A 19,869-nucleotide genomic window follows, 5' to 3' on the forward strand; every position below is an offset into this window, starting at 1 on the left:
CTACCAATCCCACATTTAGAGCTTCATTACCTACACAGAGCACTGAGGGAAAATGCTAGCTAAGACAGCAGTTACAGTCAGGTGATACAAGCAGAAACTATAACAGTACCGATCCACCAACAAATTTGTATGATACTAAAAATATCCAATCCCCTTGAGTTACTATCTGAGCAACCAGATATTTTAAAAAAGAAATGTTTGATATCTTAAATTATGTCAGTTAATTAATTCTGTGATCCTCAGCTACCAACCGAGTGACGTAGCATCTTTTATTATCCACTGCCCTATCGATCATCTGTTCTCAGTGCCGGCTTGTTCCACTGAGAGACAGCTGCAACACTATATCCCTGTTCAACCTGAAGACCATCTGACTTTAATTGTAATACACAGCTTGATGTGGCTCTGGCTATGGGAAGCCAAAGTATCATCTGTAATAATCTGGAAAAGCAAAAACCTGCCAACAGAGGGCTGGAAACAGGGACTTGTGCTGTCTGGCTGCCTGACGGGCTGCAGGAAATATGATTAATGAGTAAGGTATAATGATATCAGGAACCCGATTAGCACCACAAAAAGGTCACAGATCAAAGTAGTATGCATTTCATGAGCTAAAATCATTGCATGAGAATCTGTAGACTTGAAGAGGTAAACCCAAAGAGGATGGACTCAAACCTTATGTGATAACATGCTAACAGCTACGTAAAACACCGATAGCAATTTAGTCACCGATAGAAAGTTGAAAGAAACTGCAAAGTGCACCAACATGCCCCGCACTGCAGAGAACAGGGCACCAACATGCCCCACACTGCAGAGAAAAGTACACCAACATGCCCCGCACCGCAGAGAAAAGTGCACCAACATGCCCTGCACCGCAGAGAAAAGTGCACCAACATGCCTCGCACCACAGAGAAAAGTGCACCAACATGCCCCGCACCGCAGAGAAAAGTGTGCCAACATGCCCCGCACCGCAGAGAAAAGTGTGCCAACCTGCCCCGCACTGCAGAGAAAAGTGTGCCAACCTGCCCCGCATTGCAGAGAAAGTGTGCCAATATGCACCGCACTGCAGAGAGCTTTGTTCACGTGCACACAGCTTATTTTAGAATGAGCAAATTATTAAATTCTTTCATAAAGGCACATGAATAAAATCAAATAATTTCTGCAATTATGAATTATATTAAGAGACAGATATTCATCCTATACTGTGTTTGCATTTGATTCACAGTGAATTTTTATTTGGCTTTGTTTGAGACTATAACCTAATTTGGACCATTAAGTGTAAAGATTTGTATCAAAGTCATGAGACAGTTCACCAAAGAACATCTGAGTACCAACAAAGACTATGAGAGAAATGGTAAACATTATTAGTCATAAAGTTACAACAGGTACCTACTAGAATATCTGAAGTGCCTATAACAAGCCTTGTGAAGGACATAGAAAGCCCCAAATTTCAAACATTGTTAGGACTACAAACCAGACCACATAGATAACATACTATCAGCAAAACTCCATTCCCAGAAATCTCCTCAAAGAAAACAAAAACAGATGTTCACACTAACCCATATACACAAACATTCATTATAGTCCCAAACTGAAAAAAACACCTGCCAATGCCAATTAACTGCTAAAATACCTAATCTATATATCTATACATTAGCCAATAATATTCAGTAGCAATACAAAAAAATTAATTACTGCTATGAGCAGCAATATGGATGTATCTAAAAAAAAACTTGCAAAGTGATAGAACCCAGGCACAAGGCAACATACTGTATGATGCCATTAACTTAAATTTCTATAAAAACAAAACTACAGGGATATAATGCATGGCAGTCTGGGGACAGCAGTATGGTGTCGACTGAGTGTAGAGTGGCCCAAAGAAACTTTCTGAGGTTATAAGGACATTTTGAAGCTGGATTGTAGTAAAATTATACTCTATAAATTTATTGAGGATCACTAAAGGGTATAATTTTTAAAAAGTTGACTTACATAGGATGCAAATTATAGCTCAATGAATCTAAGAACAAACATGAGGATAAAATGGAGTCACAGTACAAACGTATCTCAACACTGTGTGCCCCTGAGAACACCACATACAGGCACAGCCATACTTAAAGGCTGGCATTTCCTTTAGCTTCCTTCACAGCTAAGCTTTGTCTTAGACTCTCATACTACTCAGATTAACAGCGAGAATCTGAAAAATGCTTGGGATGTGAGTAAAATGCTTTACATATCACAATAATACTATGGTAACTAATAACATATATTATGACTACTACTAACTATGCTCCAAGCATAGCATTCAAACCCCAGAGAATAACCAAGACATATTGCATACAAAAATGAAATGTTATACTAAAACAAAGCAGGATTCAGGAATACTAACTTGTCTAGGATCCCATGATTGAGAGTGTAGTGTGAGTGACTCACGATTGAAAAGTTTGGTTTAACTCTGAGTCTATCTTTTCAATGCCCTGCAGTATGTTTATTATGTGTAAAATATGACATGTTAGTAAGAATGGGACTAGAATTAGGATCGGAAGATAAAATTAAAATACAATTATCAGTAAGAAAAATAAGGAATGTTACTCAGAAAATCCAAATATAGTAATTTTTGCTTAATCACAAAAACTACTAGTTAGTTAAAATTATACTTTAAAAACTTTTTTAGCTTTACTTATTTTATTGATATGATTGATTTGCCTGCATGTATATATGTGCACCACATGTGTTCCTGGTGCCCCAGGAAGTCAGAGGAAAGCATTGGACACCTAGATCTGGAGTTGCAGATGCTTGTGAACCATCACATGGGTGTTGGGAACCAAACACCATTGAATATTCTGCAATAGAAGTTCTTGATTGCTAAGCTATCTCTATAACCCAAAATCGCATTTTTAACATGGAGAATATCAAAGACAACACTTTTAGATACTGAGAATGCTCCTTCATTGCAAATTTTTATAAGACTTTAAAGGCAAAAAAAGTATGTACCTACTTTGTCACAAGACATGCAACGGCGAGACTGCAGAACCTGATACTAACATGCTGCTTTTAAGTTCAGTAAATACTGTTTTTAAGTTTTCATACTCAAAATATATAGTGCAAATTTTTTCTTTCAAATTATGTATATATAAAATGCAACTTAAAGATGTTATTTAGTACTAAAATGTACTAGACCAAAACACAAAATGATCCTTTCACATCAAGAAAGGCTCATGCTTAAAAACACAAATGACTCTAGGGTCTCTAACATCATTTGTTTATAATTTTAAATTATCAGGAACATATATAAAGAAGCTTAAATAATGGATGAAACAAACCATTACACTTAGAATTCAATATAATTTTTGAGGCATAACGCAGCTAGTGTAGCACTGTATTATTTTTAGCAGTTCTTATCAGCTGCAGTGTTTACAGGAAGGCAAGGGTTAATATTTTACATCAACACATGACAGAGACGATGACGATGATCTTACCAATCTGTTTATGCGAACAAACTCTTCTGAGCTTTTGGCCCAAGGAGGAAGTTCAACATCAGACACCACTGTCCCATCATCCATCACTCCAAGGTTATAATTGTTGAAGTTGACAAACATCTCAGGGAGATAGTAAAATTCAGGAATCAATTCCTATATAAAAATGAAAGGAATGTTACTTCAAAAATATAGGATATGGACTAGATACATGCAACATGGTGTGATTATTTCCTATTACACAAAACAACAACAACAAAAATTACATAATTGTCTTTCTCTTTGTTCAGTCTCCCACTTTCTGTTAAAAGAGATCATGGCCAGGAAAATGTACACAGCATCTTAACGAACATACCAGACAGGCTTTCCTTCAGGACACATTTCAAAACCTAGAAACTCTTAAATTCAGGTAGAACCAACAATATATAAATGGAGATTGCATGCTATAAAACTAACAGCCCAAGTCAATTTTTTTTTAAAGATGAAATATATAGAATTCACAGCAGAAAGCAATCTTTATACAATAAGGGTTAAAATGTTATTTTATTTCTTTGGTCTTTTTATTAACCACGTGAACAATCTTTACACAATAAGGGTTTAAATGTTATTATTTTATTTCTTTGGTCTTTTTATTAACCACGTGAACAATCTTTACACAATAAGGGTTAAAGTGTTATTATTTTATTTCTTTAACCATGTGAACAATTACTTGCATTTTAGCCACAGATAAACAGGAATTTTTACATCAAAACATAAAAGATTTTCAAGATACTGACTCTAATAAAAGATAAAAATTTTCATTAGTCTAGAAAACAACATCCATAAGAAACTGATTAAATTAAAAATAACGGCTGTAAAATGAATATTTAAAAAGGAGAAAAATGCAGGCAGTAGGGCTTTGTGGCCAGGAAGCCCATATGTAACTTTTTCAGACAACCTGTAGAGCAGACTTAAAATCCAGTCTTGACATGGGTCAGTGCTTTCGTGGTCTTTCAGAAACCCCCTCGGGGCCAGCCATCACAGGTCTGGATGTCCAAACAGCAGTAAAATAAAGAGGTCATCAGATTCTGGACAAGGTCAGGATGAACTTGCCAGAGCAGAGAAAAAGATGCAGCAAGAATGAAGCTATTCTCACTTTCACAGTTCACATGGAATCCTGTTTGGCTCTGAATCTTTTGTTTACAATCATGATAATTAACTAGGCAGGGTACAATGAGCTTCTCCTTCAAATGACCCACATCTCTATGATCATTAGACTTGAAAGACTTTTAAAGTGAACATTTATTTACTTAATTCTTAAAAGAATCTTGTTCAAAAAGTTTACCCTTAAATTAGATAGCTCTCACACAAAATTTTAAGATCATCTTTGGAAGCCATGTCTGTAACTCTATAATCTCTATTTGGCAAAAGAAATAAAGACAAGTGCACATTATTTCATGTAGGAAAGAGTAGTAATATATTTGTATAAAGCTAATATTTATTGCATGGTTTGAATAAAAAGCTTAAATTTCTAATAAACTCTACCATATTTCATCTTCATAACAGCTTCATAAGGTGAGCTAGTGGCTCCATCTTAGACATGAATGAATGAAAGCAAGGCAGGCATGGTGGCACGTGCCTGTTAACCCCAGCACTCAAAAATCTGACAGAATAAAGACAGGTCACCAGGTTAAGGCTACCTGGATTACATAGTAAGATGGAGGCCAATCTAGGCTATATAGTAAAACTTGGTCTTTAAAAAGCAGTACTCTGAGTAAATGTTCCCAGCACATAAGCCTGAGGACCCACGGTGACAAGGGAGAACTAAGTCCCCAAAGCTAGCCTCTCACCTCCACATGGGCACCACGGAACATACTCCCCTCTACTCACATAATACACACACAACCATACCCGACACACACCAAACAGACTGACCGAGGGAAACACAAGTTAAAGAAGGGGTAGTATATGATTTGCCCAAAGATTAATAAAACATGCTTCTTAAAACCTATGGTCAGCTTTATTCAGCCTGGAGGGAAGGAGAAAGGAGGGACAGAACATGGAGTAAGAGACAAAGATGCCTGTATCCAAAGGACTGGACAAGTTATTCTAAGAACACAACTTAAAAGCTGAATGGATGGAAGGTAGAAAAGCCAGTTTTCTAGGCACTCCCTAAACTTGGATTCTCATTTAAGCTTCAAGAAAAGAAAGGTCTTGTCCTACCACTCTATTGAGTTTGGATGAATTTTCCACTACCCTAATATGAATAAAGGTTAGATTCAAATTAGGATGGTTCATCTATGTTTGAGTTGGCCATTATATGTTTATTTTAGTAATGAGTTATTAATATATTATCTGGGAGTACATTTCTGGGATATAAAATGGCAGGAAGAATTCAATATAGGCAAAAGTAGAGTACAAATGTTACCTGTTAGTAAAAAATAAATCACAGGTTTTTTCTTTTGGGATTTTGTTTTGGTTTTGGTTTTTTTCTTTTTCTGAGACAAGGTTTTACACTGTAGTCCAGGCTATCCTGGAATTTACTATGCAGCCCAGGCTGTCCCTGAATTCATGGCTATCCTCTCAAGTGTTCAGATTACAGGTTGAGGAAGTTCTTTCGTTGATTATTTAAGCCTTGGGTAGATAAAAAGGGTGAAGCATCACAATTCCAAAAATGATTATTTAGTTCTTAACCTTTACAGATAACTGTGTCAAGTTTGAACCGAAAAAGAAGAGTGTTTTCTGTACACATAAAACACAGAACACAATGAGGGCTATATGAAAAGTATAAAAAATATTCATTTAAGCCGTGCGGTGGTGGCGCACACCTTTAATCCCAGCACTTGGGAGGCAGAGGCAGGCGGATCTCTGTGAGTTCGAGACCAGCCTGGTCTACAAGAGCTAGTTCCAGGACAGGCTCCAAAACCACAGAGAAACCCTGTCTTGAAAAAACCAAAATATATATATATATATTCATTTAGTAAGGCAAAACTGGCTGTACAAACAAACAGCATTCAGAATTGAAAGGAGAAAATGAAGCCTAAAAGTTAGGGTGGCCACAGAGGGCTGTGGTAAATGAACATAGCGCAGCAGGTTCCTAGCGCAGAGTTCTGCAGTCTGTTCATAATTATGTTTGGCTTTTTCTAAAATGAGGGCACTGGGAAGAGGTGGAGCCTGAGTCATCGGTTCTTGCCGACATACTCCAGTCCATATGAGATGTACCATACACTGGGCATTGAGTAAAATCTGGTAAATGAACAACTGAAAGGGAAATCGTAATGGGGTGAGGGGTTCCTTTGCAGATACAATGCTTGCTGTGCAAACATGAGGACAAGAGCTTAGAGCTGCAGGCCCCATGCAAAGCCTGATGCCACAGGACATGTCTATAACCCTAGTGCTCCTACACAGAGAGATGGAGGTGGGGACAGGACAATCTCTGGGAGTTTCTGGGCCAGGTGGCCTGAAACAGTCAGAGCAAACCACACAAGGCCCTAATTAGACCATGTGGAAAGGAGGCTCTCCTCTGGTCCTTACATGTGTGCTGTGGAAAGGAGGCTGAGATAGAGGCTGTGCTCTGGTCCTTATATGTGTGCTGTGACACTTATGCACCTGCACTCATACATATGAGCGTGCACTCTACACACACACACACTCTACACAATAATAAAGACAAGCGGCATTTAAGATGAAAAAAAAAGGCAGAGGGAAAGACAAGGGCATTCCTGCTAAGGAGGGTATCTTAAGAAGAGGTACCAAGATTGGCATGTATATGTACTTTATTTTTAATGATCAATTAGGAAAAATCCAATTGGTCTAGAAACAGAGTTGAAAATAAAGGAGAAAGAATATGTACAGTGTAAGAAACCTAAATGCCTAGGTCTAAAGTCTTAACTATCCTTTTTCATGAAAACAGAGAAAAGACTGTTCTATCAGGGACGTTCAAAAACAATGCAAGTTTAAATGGAACAAATCTTTCCAAGAAATTAACACTGGAGAGATATTATGAAGATTCTACATAGAGTGTAAGGGACATAATCAAAAAAGCACAATTAAATTACTAAGAGGAGAACACATAGAGTTAAAACATACTGTAATCTCAAGGAGAACACCGTATGGTGATGGCAGCTGAATCCCTCTCTTACTATGAAACAAACATGAACTTAGTGAAGTCACCAGCGTAAGTGAAAGGAGCACTGTGAAGGATGACGGCGACACGCAGGCATCTCAGCACAGTTCCCTCTGGAAAACAGGATTTCCCTAGGAATCATGCTGTGATATAATACAAATATAACTATTTAAAATTATCTTCTTTGACAGATGAAACTTAGTAACAGAGTCAAAGATTATGTCTTTCTGGTATTTTAAATGCACACTTACAAAGTGAAGTATGTTTTATATTCATCTGAATAGAACACTCGGCTCTGGATAAAAACCACATGTTCGGCCATTCTCTAAAACATTGGGGGAAAGGACAAGTAAACAACACTGACAGGGACAGATACACCTACAACCCACATTTTCCTTCAGCCTGCTGACGATAATCCTAATTTCTATCAGTTAATTAGGCAGATATGTTTTAGAGGCAGGTGACATGGTCGAACTTTAGTGTACCATCTCCTAAAACAAGAAGGTTCAAGCAGAGGTTACACCACAATTCAGGGTCAGCTCATAGCTTTGATCACAAATCCCAAGGCTTTCATGGCATAATGACAAGGATTGGTTGTGACCACACATATGCTTTAGTTTTCTTTAGGAAGGTACAATTCCACTGATAGCAACGGCCTGTGCAGCCAGGCTGTGTGACTCTCCTTTCATTAGTCACCAATTCTCTCCACTGAACTAAAACCACTGCTCCCTCCATCTGGACAAACACATCAAATGCAATGCGATAATCTAAAGAAATGAGACAAAAGAGAGAGAGAGAGAGAGAGAGAGAGAGAGAGAGAGAGAGAGAGAGAGAGAGAAGAAAAAAGAGCATGCTGCTTTAGGATACAAGCTAACATTGACTCATTCAAGTATAAAAACCTTGGCAATTCAAACATTCAAATGTAGTGCTATAGGTAGGGAATGGGACACTGAAGGTGTACAGATAGGGAAGCAAAATTTTAGCTGTTTAACCACTGGGAAAAGAAATATACTTTATGGTATAAAAATCTGAAGCTTTTTTTTTTTTTACAAAAAAAATGATGAAAATCGGACATAAAAAATAAAAACTTAGAAGCTTGTTAGCCCACAAATACTTGACTAAAGTGTATTATATTAACATTTATAACTCAAATTAAATGAAAGTTTTCAAATTGACATTTGAACTTAATTTTTTTAGAAAAAAACATTATCTTTATATATTACATACATTGTTTTCTTCAGCAAAATAAAAACAGTATTTTTAAAAGTTGAAATAGAAAAATCTCTAGAACTTCTAGATGGATCTAATAAGAACCATAAAAGATTATGATTGCAAATGCATTTAAAAAATCATGAGTTACAAGCAAATAGGCAATAGATAATCTATTTCAATCTGATTTAGAGGAAAGAAAAATTGGGTTTGAGTCTTGTCTATTTAATTTATTGTCACATGATCTTAAATAATTTAATCTCTTGACCTTATTCACCTCACTTGTCATTTCTAAAACTCGGGATTTGTATGAAGTTCCTATAACACTAAATTCTATGTATAAATATTATCATTAATATGATCCTTGATTTCAGGCACACCAAATTTTTAAATATGAAAGTGCATTTGTTGAACTATGCCCACTTATAAAAGCCTTCAAGGTAATTCAAAGAAGACCTAACAAAATTCACTTCTAAAAGAAAGTGTTCTCACAAAAATATCTGAGAATTAATATTTCTTACTAAATTGCCATCACAATAAGAAATTTATTACTTTTTACTAGCAATGACTTAACCTATCATTTAGGGCTTAACATAAATAACCCCAATAGCTTATAGTTCACTCTTGCTTTCAACACATTTTTCACTTCCATATTTGGACTATATATTTCCATTAGGTCTTCTGCTGTTCTAGATTGCTATCTTCAGGGAAACTGAAGTTTAGGAAGAGATAATGGGCAATAATAATTTAAACATACAGTAAATTACAACTGCTATTAAAGAAAACACAGAGGTTAGGGAGAACCTCACTGGCATGCGCACCTGAGTTTGCTTCCCAGAGCCCCCTGAGATAGTAGCTGGTAAGACAAAGGCCTCATGGTTTACGGATTTCACAAGACAAAATAAAACTGCTCCAAACTATTTACAACCATCTCATTTTGGAGCTATAAAGATAGAGAAGACTAAAAACTTTTCAGACAGGGTTAAAATTAATTCATGTAACATTATTGTGCTCATTTATTTAAAAATATTTTTAGTAATCTGAGATTCAATTGCATTATATTTACTGTGCGGAATATAATTTATTATTCTGCTTAATTTCATAATATAAATTTTAATTTAATAACTAACAATATATAATTAAGTATTTTTTTTAAAAAAATTGTTATTTTGTTTTCAAGACAGGGTTTCTCTGTAGCTTTGGAGCCTATCCTGAAACTCATTCTGTAGACCAGGCTGGCCTTGAACTCACAGAAATCCACCTGTCTCTAACTCCCAAGGGCATGATTAAATTAAAGGCATGAGTCACCATTGCCTGGCTTTTAAAAAGTTTTAAAATAGACTAAGAATATGATGTAGACTGATGAGACACCCACATGGATTTATGTAAGGCCATAACAATAAAAATGAAATCAGAACTAATTATAGAACTTGTTATGAATTTGTTGTTTTATTCTTATCCATTCAGATGTGCGCTTATGCACGTATGTGGTGGCATGTGTGCATGCACACCCGTGTGCCAAGGTGCATGTGTGGAAGTCTGAGGACAACTTGAGGAGTTGGTTCTCTGCTTCTATCACATCAATTACAGAGACTGAACTCTGGTCACCAGGGTGGGTGGCAAGCACACCGACCTGCTGGTCAATCTTACTGACCCCAAATTGATTAATTTAATAAATATCTGAATGCCTGATATGCTCCAGGCTCTAAGCTCTAGGGACAGGCCAATGAAGGAAATAGCTCCAAATTCACCCTTTCATGGAGCTAGTGTTCCAGCGTGGTGAACATTAATAAACATGCCAATGGTGTAAGACATGGATGTCAGCTGGCAAGTGGCATGAAGAAAAATGAGATCAGGAAGTGAGTAAAAGTAAAAGGAGTGAGGAATGCAACTTAAACAAGGGAAAACTTCACCAAATAGAAGGCATTTGAGCAAAGCCCTGGAAGGACCCAAGTCACCAAGATGAGGAGTACCCAGAGCCCTTTAAGAGCAACACGACACTGCATGACTGAAAAGACAGAGAACAAAGGAGAAACAAAAACAAGAGGTTAAGAGACAAGAGGATGGGCAGACAGGGTATAGGGCCTTATGGTAACCCATCTGCTAGCGTGGAACCATTTTGAGAGTAGGTTTAAAGGAATGAAGGGCAGAATTTAGTTGTGAAGATATTAAATTCATAATCTATTTTATGTATTGAAAAGGAATTATTGAGGAGAGAGTCAGATAGAAGAAGAAATGTTACAGGTTAGAGACATAAATTTGGGAGTTCTATTAATCCCTATCGAATCTTTAAGATACAACTCAAAACTACTTAGTGTAGTTACTCATTGCGACGGCATTCCTCCAGTCAGTTGTTTGCCTTATTATAACCTAATTTATATTAAAATAGTTTTATGTAAACCTATTCTTTTAATCTAGTGAGTTACATATTACCTATGGTAAACAGTCAATAGAAGCTAACATAACTGAACATGCTTTAGTGGATTTTAATTTAATTCTCAACACAAGTTTTCAGATGAAGATGGGGAACCAAATACTGAACTAAGTTCCTTTTTATTCTGTGTTCTCTGTGTTAGTCTCTGCTGCTGGAACAGCAGCCTGCTTCTGCCGCCAAAGCTAAGCCACCACCTTTCCCCAGGTGCCTTTCATAGTCAGCCGTGGAACACGTGCACTTCATAAAAGATCCCACCAGGCACAGCTCGCTCTCTATGCCTCTTCTCTTGCCTCTCGCTCCTCTCTCTCTTCTTTTCTTCTCTTGCCTCTTCTTTTATTTCTTGCTTCGCTTCTCTTCTCCTGTCTGTCTGCCTCTCTCAAGTCCCCACTCCGACACGGCCATTCATTCTTTGACTCTCCCTGTCCCCCAATAAACCTCTTGCACTAGCTCTGCTGTGTGTGGCGTGTTTGCTTAGTGGCATACTCTGGCAGGGCCTGCTGAAAGGTACCCACATCGTCTTTCTTTTTTATTTATCCTTTTACTCTATTTGCCCAACTCTAATTTAGTGCTTCTTTTTCTCTCTTCCATCTCACAGTAACACTCAATCCCTCTTCGTCAGTGTTTACTCACACTTCTGTAACCCACTACTGAATTTGACTTTTTTCTCATAACTACTTTATAAACCTGTATACTGCATCTACTCTTGCCTGTAGTATAATAACAAATCTGAAGACTAATCACACTATCTTTTAAAACCACAAAAATATGTTCTTGTCACTCCTGTGCTTCCAGCCTGGCTAATGTCCCCAAGCTGTTTCGAGGATGCAGTCTTATCTCCTAAGAAAGCATAAGGCTCCCCGTGCCTCTCTTCTACATCAGGTGGTGCTTATCAATGAACTCAAAGATCATCACCTACACTCATTTGCTGCAGTCTATTTTGTTACTAGAGATTACTTCTCTAAAACAAGAGCTCACTGAAAGCAAGAGTGGTGTTTTATTTGGTATTTCATTATAATCAGAACCGTAGATGAACTCAACTTAAAAATAACCTTTAAAAAGTAAATGCTGTATCGGGATTCTTCCAAATTTCTTACTCCAATTTATTTTAGCACAGGTTTTAGTTTAATAACACATAATTATATTAAATTCCAGTTTCTGAGAAAATGTGCTCTTCTACCACCCCTGCAAGGTAATGACCCAAAGTGATATCTGTGACTCCTTTTCTCTCTAACTCTGTCAGCCATTTCTACGGACAGATGTCAGAATGTAAATAGGAGCAAGAGAGGGCACTGAACTGCTAGGCTGGGCCTACTGACAGGAAGGGCTTCAGAAAGGAGAGAACTGCTTCAGAGAAGGGAAATCAATCTCAGTAACAGTTTAGTGAGAGCTTAGGGAACTGCCTAGTGCTTAAATATGATTGTCTACAATACTTTATGAGTCTGCTAATTGTTCCACAAAATTTGGTCATAGTAATTCACGATAAAAGCTGAAGACAGGCCCAGGCATGGTGAAGCAGCCTGTAATGACAGTGCTCTAGTGGTGAAGGGAGGACCATTCACTACAAAGCCAAAAGCTGAAGACAGTTCCTAAATTTATCTGTATATAAATATATAACTATATGTATATATGTAAGACCAAAAACACAGAATTATGATTATTTTGTGGTACCAAGGGAATCCAAGACCTAAAAAGTGTTAAGCAAGAATTTCAGCACTATCTAACACCCCCACCTCCACCCCTACACCTCTGCTGGGCATTTACATTACAATGGAGATTCCTCAACCCACTTTAACACTTCCTATTCCAGTCCTCAGTACCACACAGTGCAGCTACTGTGTGCCAGGTCACACCGGAACACTGTCATACAAAGATAGTGAAGACATCCTGCTCTCCAATTGGGAGAAAACTTTCTTTTTGTGTGATCATAAACCAATGTTTTAAATCCGTGCTGCTCAGAACAGGGGCTAAATGCAGTGGTCCCTGAACATTTAAAATGTGGCTAGTGTGAAGAGTCATGTATTGAAAATGTGAAATGCATAATACAATTTGAAGACTTAGGATAAAAAAAAGAGCTAATTAATAATTTTGTAATGATTACAGGTTAAAATATTTTCACTTTTAGGCTGAGATATATTACTGAAATCAATTGCATGTTCTTTTGACTTTGAAATTAGACTATAATTCAATGAATATTAATGTATGTGGCTTACACTATATTTCTATCGGAAACTGCTATCAGAAGCCAACTTAGAGAACTGCCCTGCACTGTTTACTCACGTACAATAAAAGGTCTCTGAGAGGTTAGGCATGGAAGGGACTCACAAAGGATGCACGATTTCCAAACTTTAAAAGTGGCAAATTATGATTTAAAAAAAGAAGCCCGCTTTATTCAAACCACATAAGAATGTTCTGTTTGCAGAAATACAACATACTTTTACCATTATTTCATATTAGCAACCATTTTTAAAGTAAAATAATTCTTTAAGTATTAGCAGAATGCAAGCTAATATATTAAAATTCCCTCCAGCAGGAAAGAAGCAAGAACTAGAACTGTCTTCTATTTTTCCTTTTGAAAAATAACTGGTTCCCATTTTAGGGAACTTATGTTGTATTAACCAGGCAAAGTGCCCTTGGCCACCCACTCAATGTGATTCCTTCCACACCACTTTCGTGTTCTACTGCCCTATTGGTTCTATGAATGTTTTCTTTAGTATTTCTAGAACACTCCCCAAAACACTACTACTACGAATGGTCTAAAATCCAATGTTATAATCCATGAGCACATTATTATGGTAATTTTCATGTGCTCTTAGACATTTATTTTGTACTTATTATAATGATCTTAAATGTGTTTTCTAAAATGTAATACTTTAAGAAAAAAGGAGCCATGATTAAATCCCTCATCACTGTTAAAAGGGTTCATTTTCAGACTGAAGCTCTCTGAATGGCCTATATAACCGTAAATTAATGCTTGTCTTATATGTGTAAATGATTAAATTGTAGGGTACGAATTGTTATCAATATAGAAAATGGAGTAATTTATCAATGATATACTACATTATGGATATTTGGGAGGGAGCAAGGTACAGAAGGAAAATATGTATACTGGCAAGACTACTGAATAGGTTTCACCAAAGTTAGGTCTTAAAAAACTTCATAAAGTGACATTTGAGAAGGTAGAGATAAAAAATATAAAAGATATTAAAAATTATATAAAAAAGAATGTAGAAATAATTCTAAGAAGGTTCCTTGGCATTTCAGGTTTTGCATCCCTTAGCTTCTGAGATATTTTCCATTTAGTTCCTTGTGCTATTCCACTGTAGTTCCAGCTATCTGGGAGGCTAGAGCAAAAGGGCCACTAGAACCTAGCATTTCGGGCTAGCCTGGGCAACAGAGTGAGACCACCCCCCTCCCAGGGCAAAAAGGAAAAATAAAACCTATTAAACTTTCTTCAACAATACTTCATATAGTTGCCCTAAATAAGACAGTGGGAAAACCAGAAGTTACTGTAGTAGCAATTACCATGTCCAGAACTGCAAATCTAGTATGTTGCTAGTAATAGGTACTGTTTCTATGAAGTCTTCTAGGGCACCCATTACTATTCCAAGTTATTTATGAAGAAAAAAATAGAAATGGGAAGGAGAAAGAAGAAAATGAATATTTTTGTTTGTTTCTTTTAGTTGTTTTGCTGGGTTTTTCTTTCCTGATTTATTTTTTAAAGCATTGGTTATTTGAAGGAAAGTAAAAATTTAATCAGATACATGCTAATTAAAAAATTTGAGCCCCCAAACAACCACACACGTGTGCGTATTAGGACAGAACTAACTGGACTCAGTAGCTATATTTTACAACAACAACAACAACAACGGCACAAATAGAGAATGGCCTTTTGTGTGAGCCAAGAAACACTTTCTACCTGGAATCCCCAGAGAACACACCTGACCTGACCTGCACTCAGGCCTTCTCCACTGCCCTTCCTGTTTGCCACTCAGTCATTCCAGTCTCCTAGCTAGTCCTAAAAGACAGCTTACAGGAGCCTCTCCTCCCCTCTGTACCTCAGCCCAGTCACAAACTCCTCACAGTGCCCCTCCTCGCACCTCAGCTCCATGCCAGAGACTCCAAGTCCTGGTTCAGACCCAGGGTCCCCTAGCGCTTTCATCCCTGGCTCTCCAGTTACCTGCTTTACTTCAAATCTACTTGCAAATTCTCCTCTCCCCACCTGTAGATGTGAAGGAGATATTAGCCCTGCCATGAAGCCCTTCACAGGCTAGTCTAGAACACCCACCAAACTGCAGAGAAACCCCCTACCTGGCATCTACAACCATCATAGTTTCCTGACATTCAGAAATCACAACAAAAAACACGGAATGGAATCCCCACCCAATAAAGACAAGACCAGACACCAACAGCAAAAATTACCTCAATCATCCCGTTCTGCGCACCGCGCCCCCGTGGCTGCGCTCTGTGCGCTGGCACCCAGTTCGCGAGCTTCGGGCGGGGGCGGGGGGGTGAGGTTAAAATACACAGACACACACAGGCAGAGAGACAATGACACGGGTCGTCCTTGAATTCCCCAAGAATGCCCCCTTTATTGTGTTCAGGCGCAGATTATATAGAGATAGCCACGCCCCAGCCAAACCCACCAGAAACCACTCTCCTGCCATCAGGAACTCCTGAAGGTCTCGTGCTCAGAGCAGCTGTAGGCACTCAGATCAGAGGATTACAAGAAATTCAGGATCTGGGGTCTCACTGCTCCCAACAATCCCCGGCATCTCCCACCCAATAAAGACAAGACCAGACACCAACAGCAAAACTTACCTCAATCATCCCAACCCCAGAAGCCTGGACACCAGCATAAAGATTAATAATCAATAACGGCAGATACTATGTCTCCATCAGAAACCAGTAACCTACTGTGCTAGACTGACGGAAATAATGTAACTGAAGGACAAGTATTCACAGTAGCCATTATGAAAATGTTCAAGGACCTTAAGGAGCAGATGAATAAATCCATTAATGAAGTCTGGGAAAACACAAACAGTAAAATGAAATGAAGGAAACAGTTCAAGACATGAAAGCAGAAATAGAAAGACAGACAAAGAAAAAAAAAAAAAACCTAAGACAAAACCGGAAATGAAAAATTTAGAAAATCAAACAAAAACATCACAGGTAAGTCTCAGTCCTCGTTAGAGTTACTATTGCTGCGATGAAACACCATGATCAAAGCAACCTGAGGAGGAAAAGGGTTATTTAGCTTCTGCTTCCACATCACTGTTCATCATCAAAGGAAGTCAAAACAGGGTAGGAACCCAGAGACTGGAGCTGATGCAGAGGCCGTGCAGGAGTGTTGCTTCCTGGCTGTTCTCCATGGCTCACTCAACCTGCTTCCTTTCCTTCCTTCCTTCTCTCCTTCCTTCTTCCTCCCCTTCCTTTCCCTCTCTCTCTCTTTCTTTTCTATATCTGCCTTCTGGGACTAAAGGAATGCACTACCACCACCCTGCAAGCCTACTTTCTTACAGAACACAAGACCAACTATCCAGGGATGGTCCCACCTACAATGGCCTGCGTGCTCCCATATCAATCAATTAAGAAAATACACAGCCAGGAGCTGGTAGCACAGGCCTTTAATCCTAGCACTCGGGAGGCAGAGGCAGGTGGATCTCTATGAGTTCAAGGATTGCCTGGTCTATAAAGCGAATTCCAGGACAGCCAGGGTTGTTACACAGAGAAATCCTGTCTCAAACACAACAATAACAACATCAACAACAACAACAAAACAACCAACCAACCAAATAAAACAAAACAAAAAGAAAAATGCTCTACAGGCTTGCCTACAACCCAATCTTATGGAGGCATTTTCTAAATTGAGGCTCCTTCCTCTGCAGGGACACTAGCTTGCCTCAAGTTGACATAAAACTGGCCAGCACACTCACCAACACAGTATAATTTATGGAAGAGAGACTATCAGGTGTTGAAGACAAAGTAGAAGAAATAGAAACCTCAGCCAAAGAAATATTAAATCTAAAATAATTTAGGCACAATACATCCAAAATGATGTGGGAATTCCCCTCTGTATGCTGTGAATACCATTAGCTAAGAAAGGTCTGTCTTGGGCCTGTGCAGGGCAGAATAGAGGTCAGAGGGGAAAACTAAACTGAATGCTGAAAGAAAGAAGGTGGAGTCAGAGAAACCATATAGCCCTGCCAGAGACAGACGCTGGAAAGAAACTTGTCAGTAAGCCACAACCACATGGTGATACACAGATTAATAAAAATGAGTTAAATGAAGATGTAAGAGTTAGCCTATAAGAAGCTAGAGCTAGTGGGCCAAGCAGTGACTTAATTAATACAGTTTATGTGTGGTTATTTTGGGGCTGAGCACCAGAAACAAACAAGCGGCCTCATACAACAAATTGGAGTGCCAAGAGGGTTGACCAAAATCCACTTAAAAACTACATTTAACAAATGGGGCCTCATGAAACTGAAAAGCTTCCTTAGGGCAAAGAACACCATCATTTGGGCAAAGCAGCAGGCTACAGAGTGGAAAATGATTTTTTTAACCAACTCTTATAAAGGAAAATATTAAACTGTGGCTGGTTTACAGTTCAGAGTGTAGTCTATCATCACTGTAGCAGGAAGCACGGCAGCGTGAGGCAGACGTGGTACTGGAAAGGTAGCTCACAGTTCCATATCTTGATCTACAGGTAACAGGAAATGAACTGCATCCCATACTAGGGTGTAACTTGAGCATACGAGACCTCAAAGTCCACTCCCATAATGGCACACCTCCTAATTGTGTCATTTCCTATAGGAGAAGCATTCAAACACATGAGTCTATGGGGGCCATACCTTTTCAGACCACCACAGTTACCAACCACTATATGATTGAATTTGAGACCTACTCTATGAGATGAAATCCCTGCCTGACACTGGATGTCCATAAACCTGAGACTAGGTTGACCATGTAGCTAAGGGAAAGCCAAATACTACTAATCTGCTAAAGGAACATAGTAATAAAACGGCTCCAGATGACATTCTTCTACACCCACAGATCAGTGTCTCAATCAGTCATTATCAGAGTTTTCTCCTGCAGTAGATGGGAACAAACACAGAGAGTGTGCAGAGAGAGAGAGACCTTGAAACACTCAGTCTTAAATAAGATGTCTCCACCAAATTCTGCCTCTCCACCTGTTCAGTGAGCTATATAGAAGAGGAGGTGGAAAGATTTTTAAGAGCTGGGGGAATGGATGATAGCAAGAAAATAATCTCTTCCAGACACAAGAGGCCTGATATGCATACAAACTTACAGAGACTGGCAGCATGTGTAGGATCTGCATACATTCATGCCAGATCAGGACCCAGCACTGAGAAGGGGAAGTGGACACAGTCCCGAGTCAAGAAGCTATCTCCAACTGACAATCACTCATAAAGGAAACGTTAACTTCTCCAAGGGAATCTCACTGGGTATACACACCATACTTAAAGGCAGGTCTCATTCCCATCAGTAGAGGACCAACACAAGACAAACTCAAAAGTGTAATTGGATATTGTCTCATATTGCTTTGCTTGGAATTGTTTTCTTTATTTTTTTCTCATACAACACACAATATTTTGTTTCAATATTATGATTTCTGGTTCTGGGGTTTTAGTGTGTGTGTGTGTCCATGCATTTCATACATATAGTTCCTTTTTTTCATAGATCCTTTTTTTTGGTCACGTTTCTTCATATTGCTTTATCCTTACTTGATTGTCTTTTTCATTTGACTGGTTGTTTTCTTAAGAGAGAGAGAAAGAAGGTATGGAATAGGAAGGGTGGGAGGTAGGATGGACCTGGGTGGAGATGAGGGAGAGAAAATCCTGATCAGAATATATTGAATAAAAATAAATTTATTTTTAATAATAAAAAGAAGAAAACACAACGTTTTGTGGGCAATAGTCTGCGGCAGGGTCCAATAGGAACGGGAGGAGGGAACTGGGAATAGACATAATCAAGATGCACCGTACCCATGTATAAAACTGCTTTAGAATAAATATACCACTATGAAAAAATCTAAGTGGAAAAGTCTAGGATTTTATGAAAAAAGGGAAAACAAAGCCACATGAATCTATCATGCACATTCTCTATCTAAACATAACTGAGAATATTCATAAATAAAAATGTATTGACAGAAACAGAAGCAAAAGGCAAAAGACATCCAGTATCTCTTCAATAAAGAAGAAAAATAATTCTAAAAACTATAACAATTCCAGGGTACACTTTTATTAGCAAAATTAAGTAAAAAGTTATATTTTTGTCTTGAGACCTAAGAAATAAAGAATTCAGAGAGTAAAAAGAAAATCATAAAGTCTTCATTTGAGCAACAAAAACTCAAGATCATTATATTTTTTGTATTTTTTTTAAAAAATATCATTTCTTTATTTACATGTCAATCCATTTCCCACTCCCTGCCATCCTCCTGCTCCCTCCACCTTCCCCGTAACCCCCTTCACTAGATTTTTAAATGAAACCATCACCATCCCTTAAAACTTCTTAATAAATATGAAAAAAAACCAAGTTGGGAATAGAAGCAGAAATCAACAACAATTATTAACCCTCTTAACCATTTCTAGTATATGTCCAACCATCAATGCAAACTTATCTAATAATGACTCTTT

The 19,869-nt window shown here is 38.0% G+C and overlaps 1 protein-coding gene across 4 annotated transcripts in view; it reads right to left on the reverse strand.

Moving 5' to 3' along the window:
• Positions 1-19,869, reverse strand: part of Lrba (LPS responsive beige-like anchor protein) — a 484,014-nt gene that overhangs the window by 108,320 nt on the left and 355,825 nt on the right. For all 4 annotated transcript variants that reach the window (XM_057757319.1, XM_057757317.1, XM_057757318.1 and 1 more), the window contains exon 47: positions 3,471-3,623. In XM_057757319.1, the coding sequence (XP_057613302.1) occupies positions 3,471-3,623 (153 nt within the window). The remainder of the gene's footprint in view (positions 1-3,470; positions 3,624-19,869) is intronic.

This window comes from Chionomys nivalis, chromosome 24 (assembly GCF_950005125.1).
Source record: "Chionomys nivalis chromosome 24, mChiNiv1.1, whole genome shotgun sequence".
NCBI classification, from domain to species: domain Eukaryota; kingdom Metazoa; phylum Chordata; class Mammalia; order Rodentia; family Cricetidae; genus Chionomys; species Chionomys nivalis.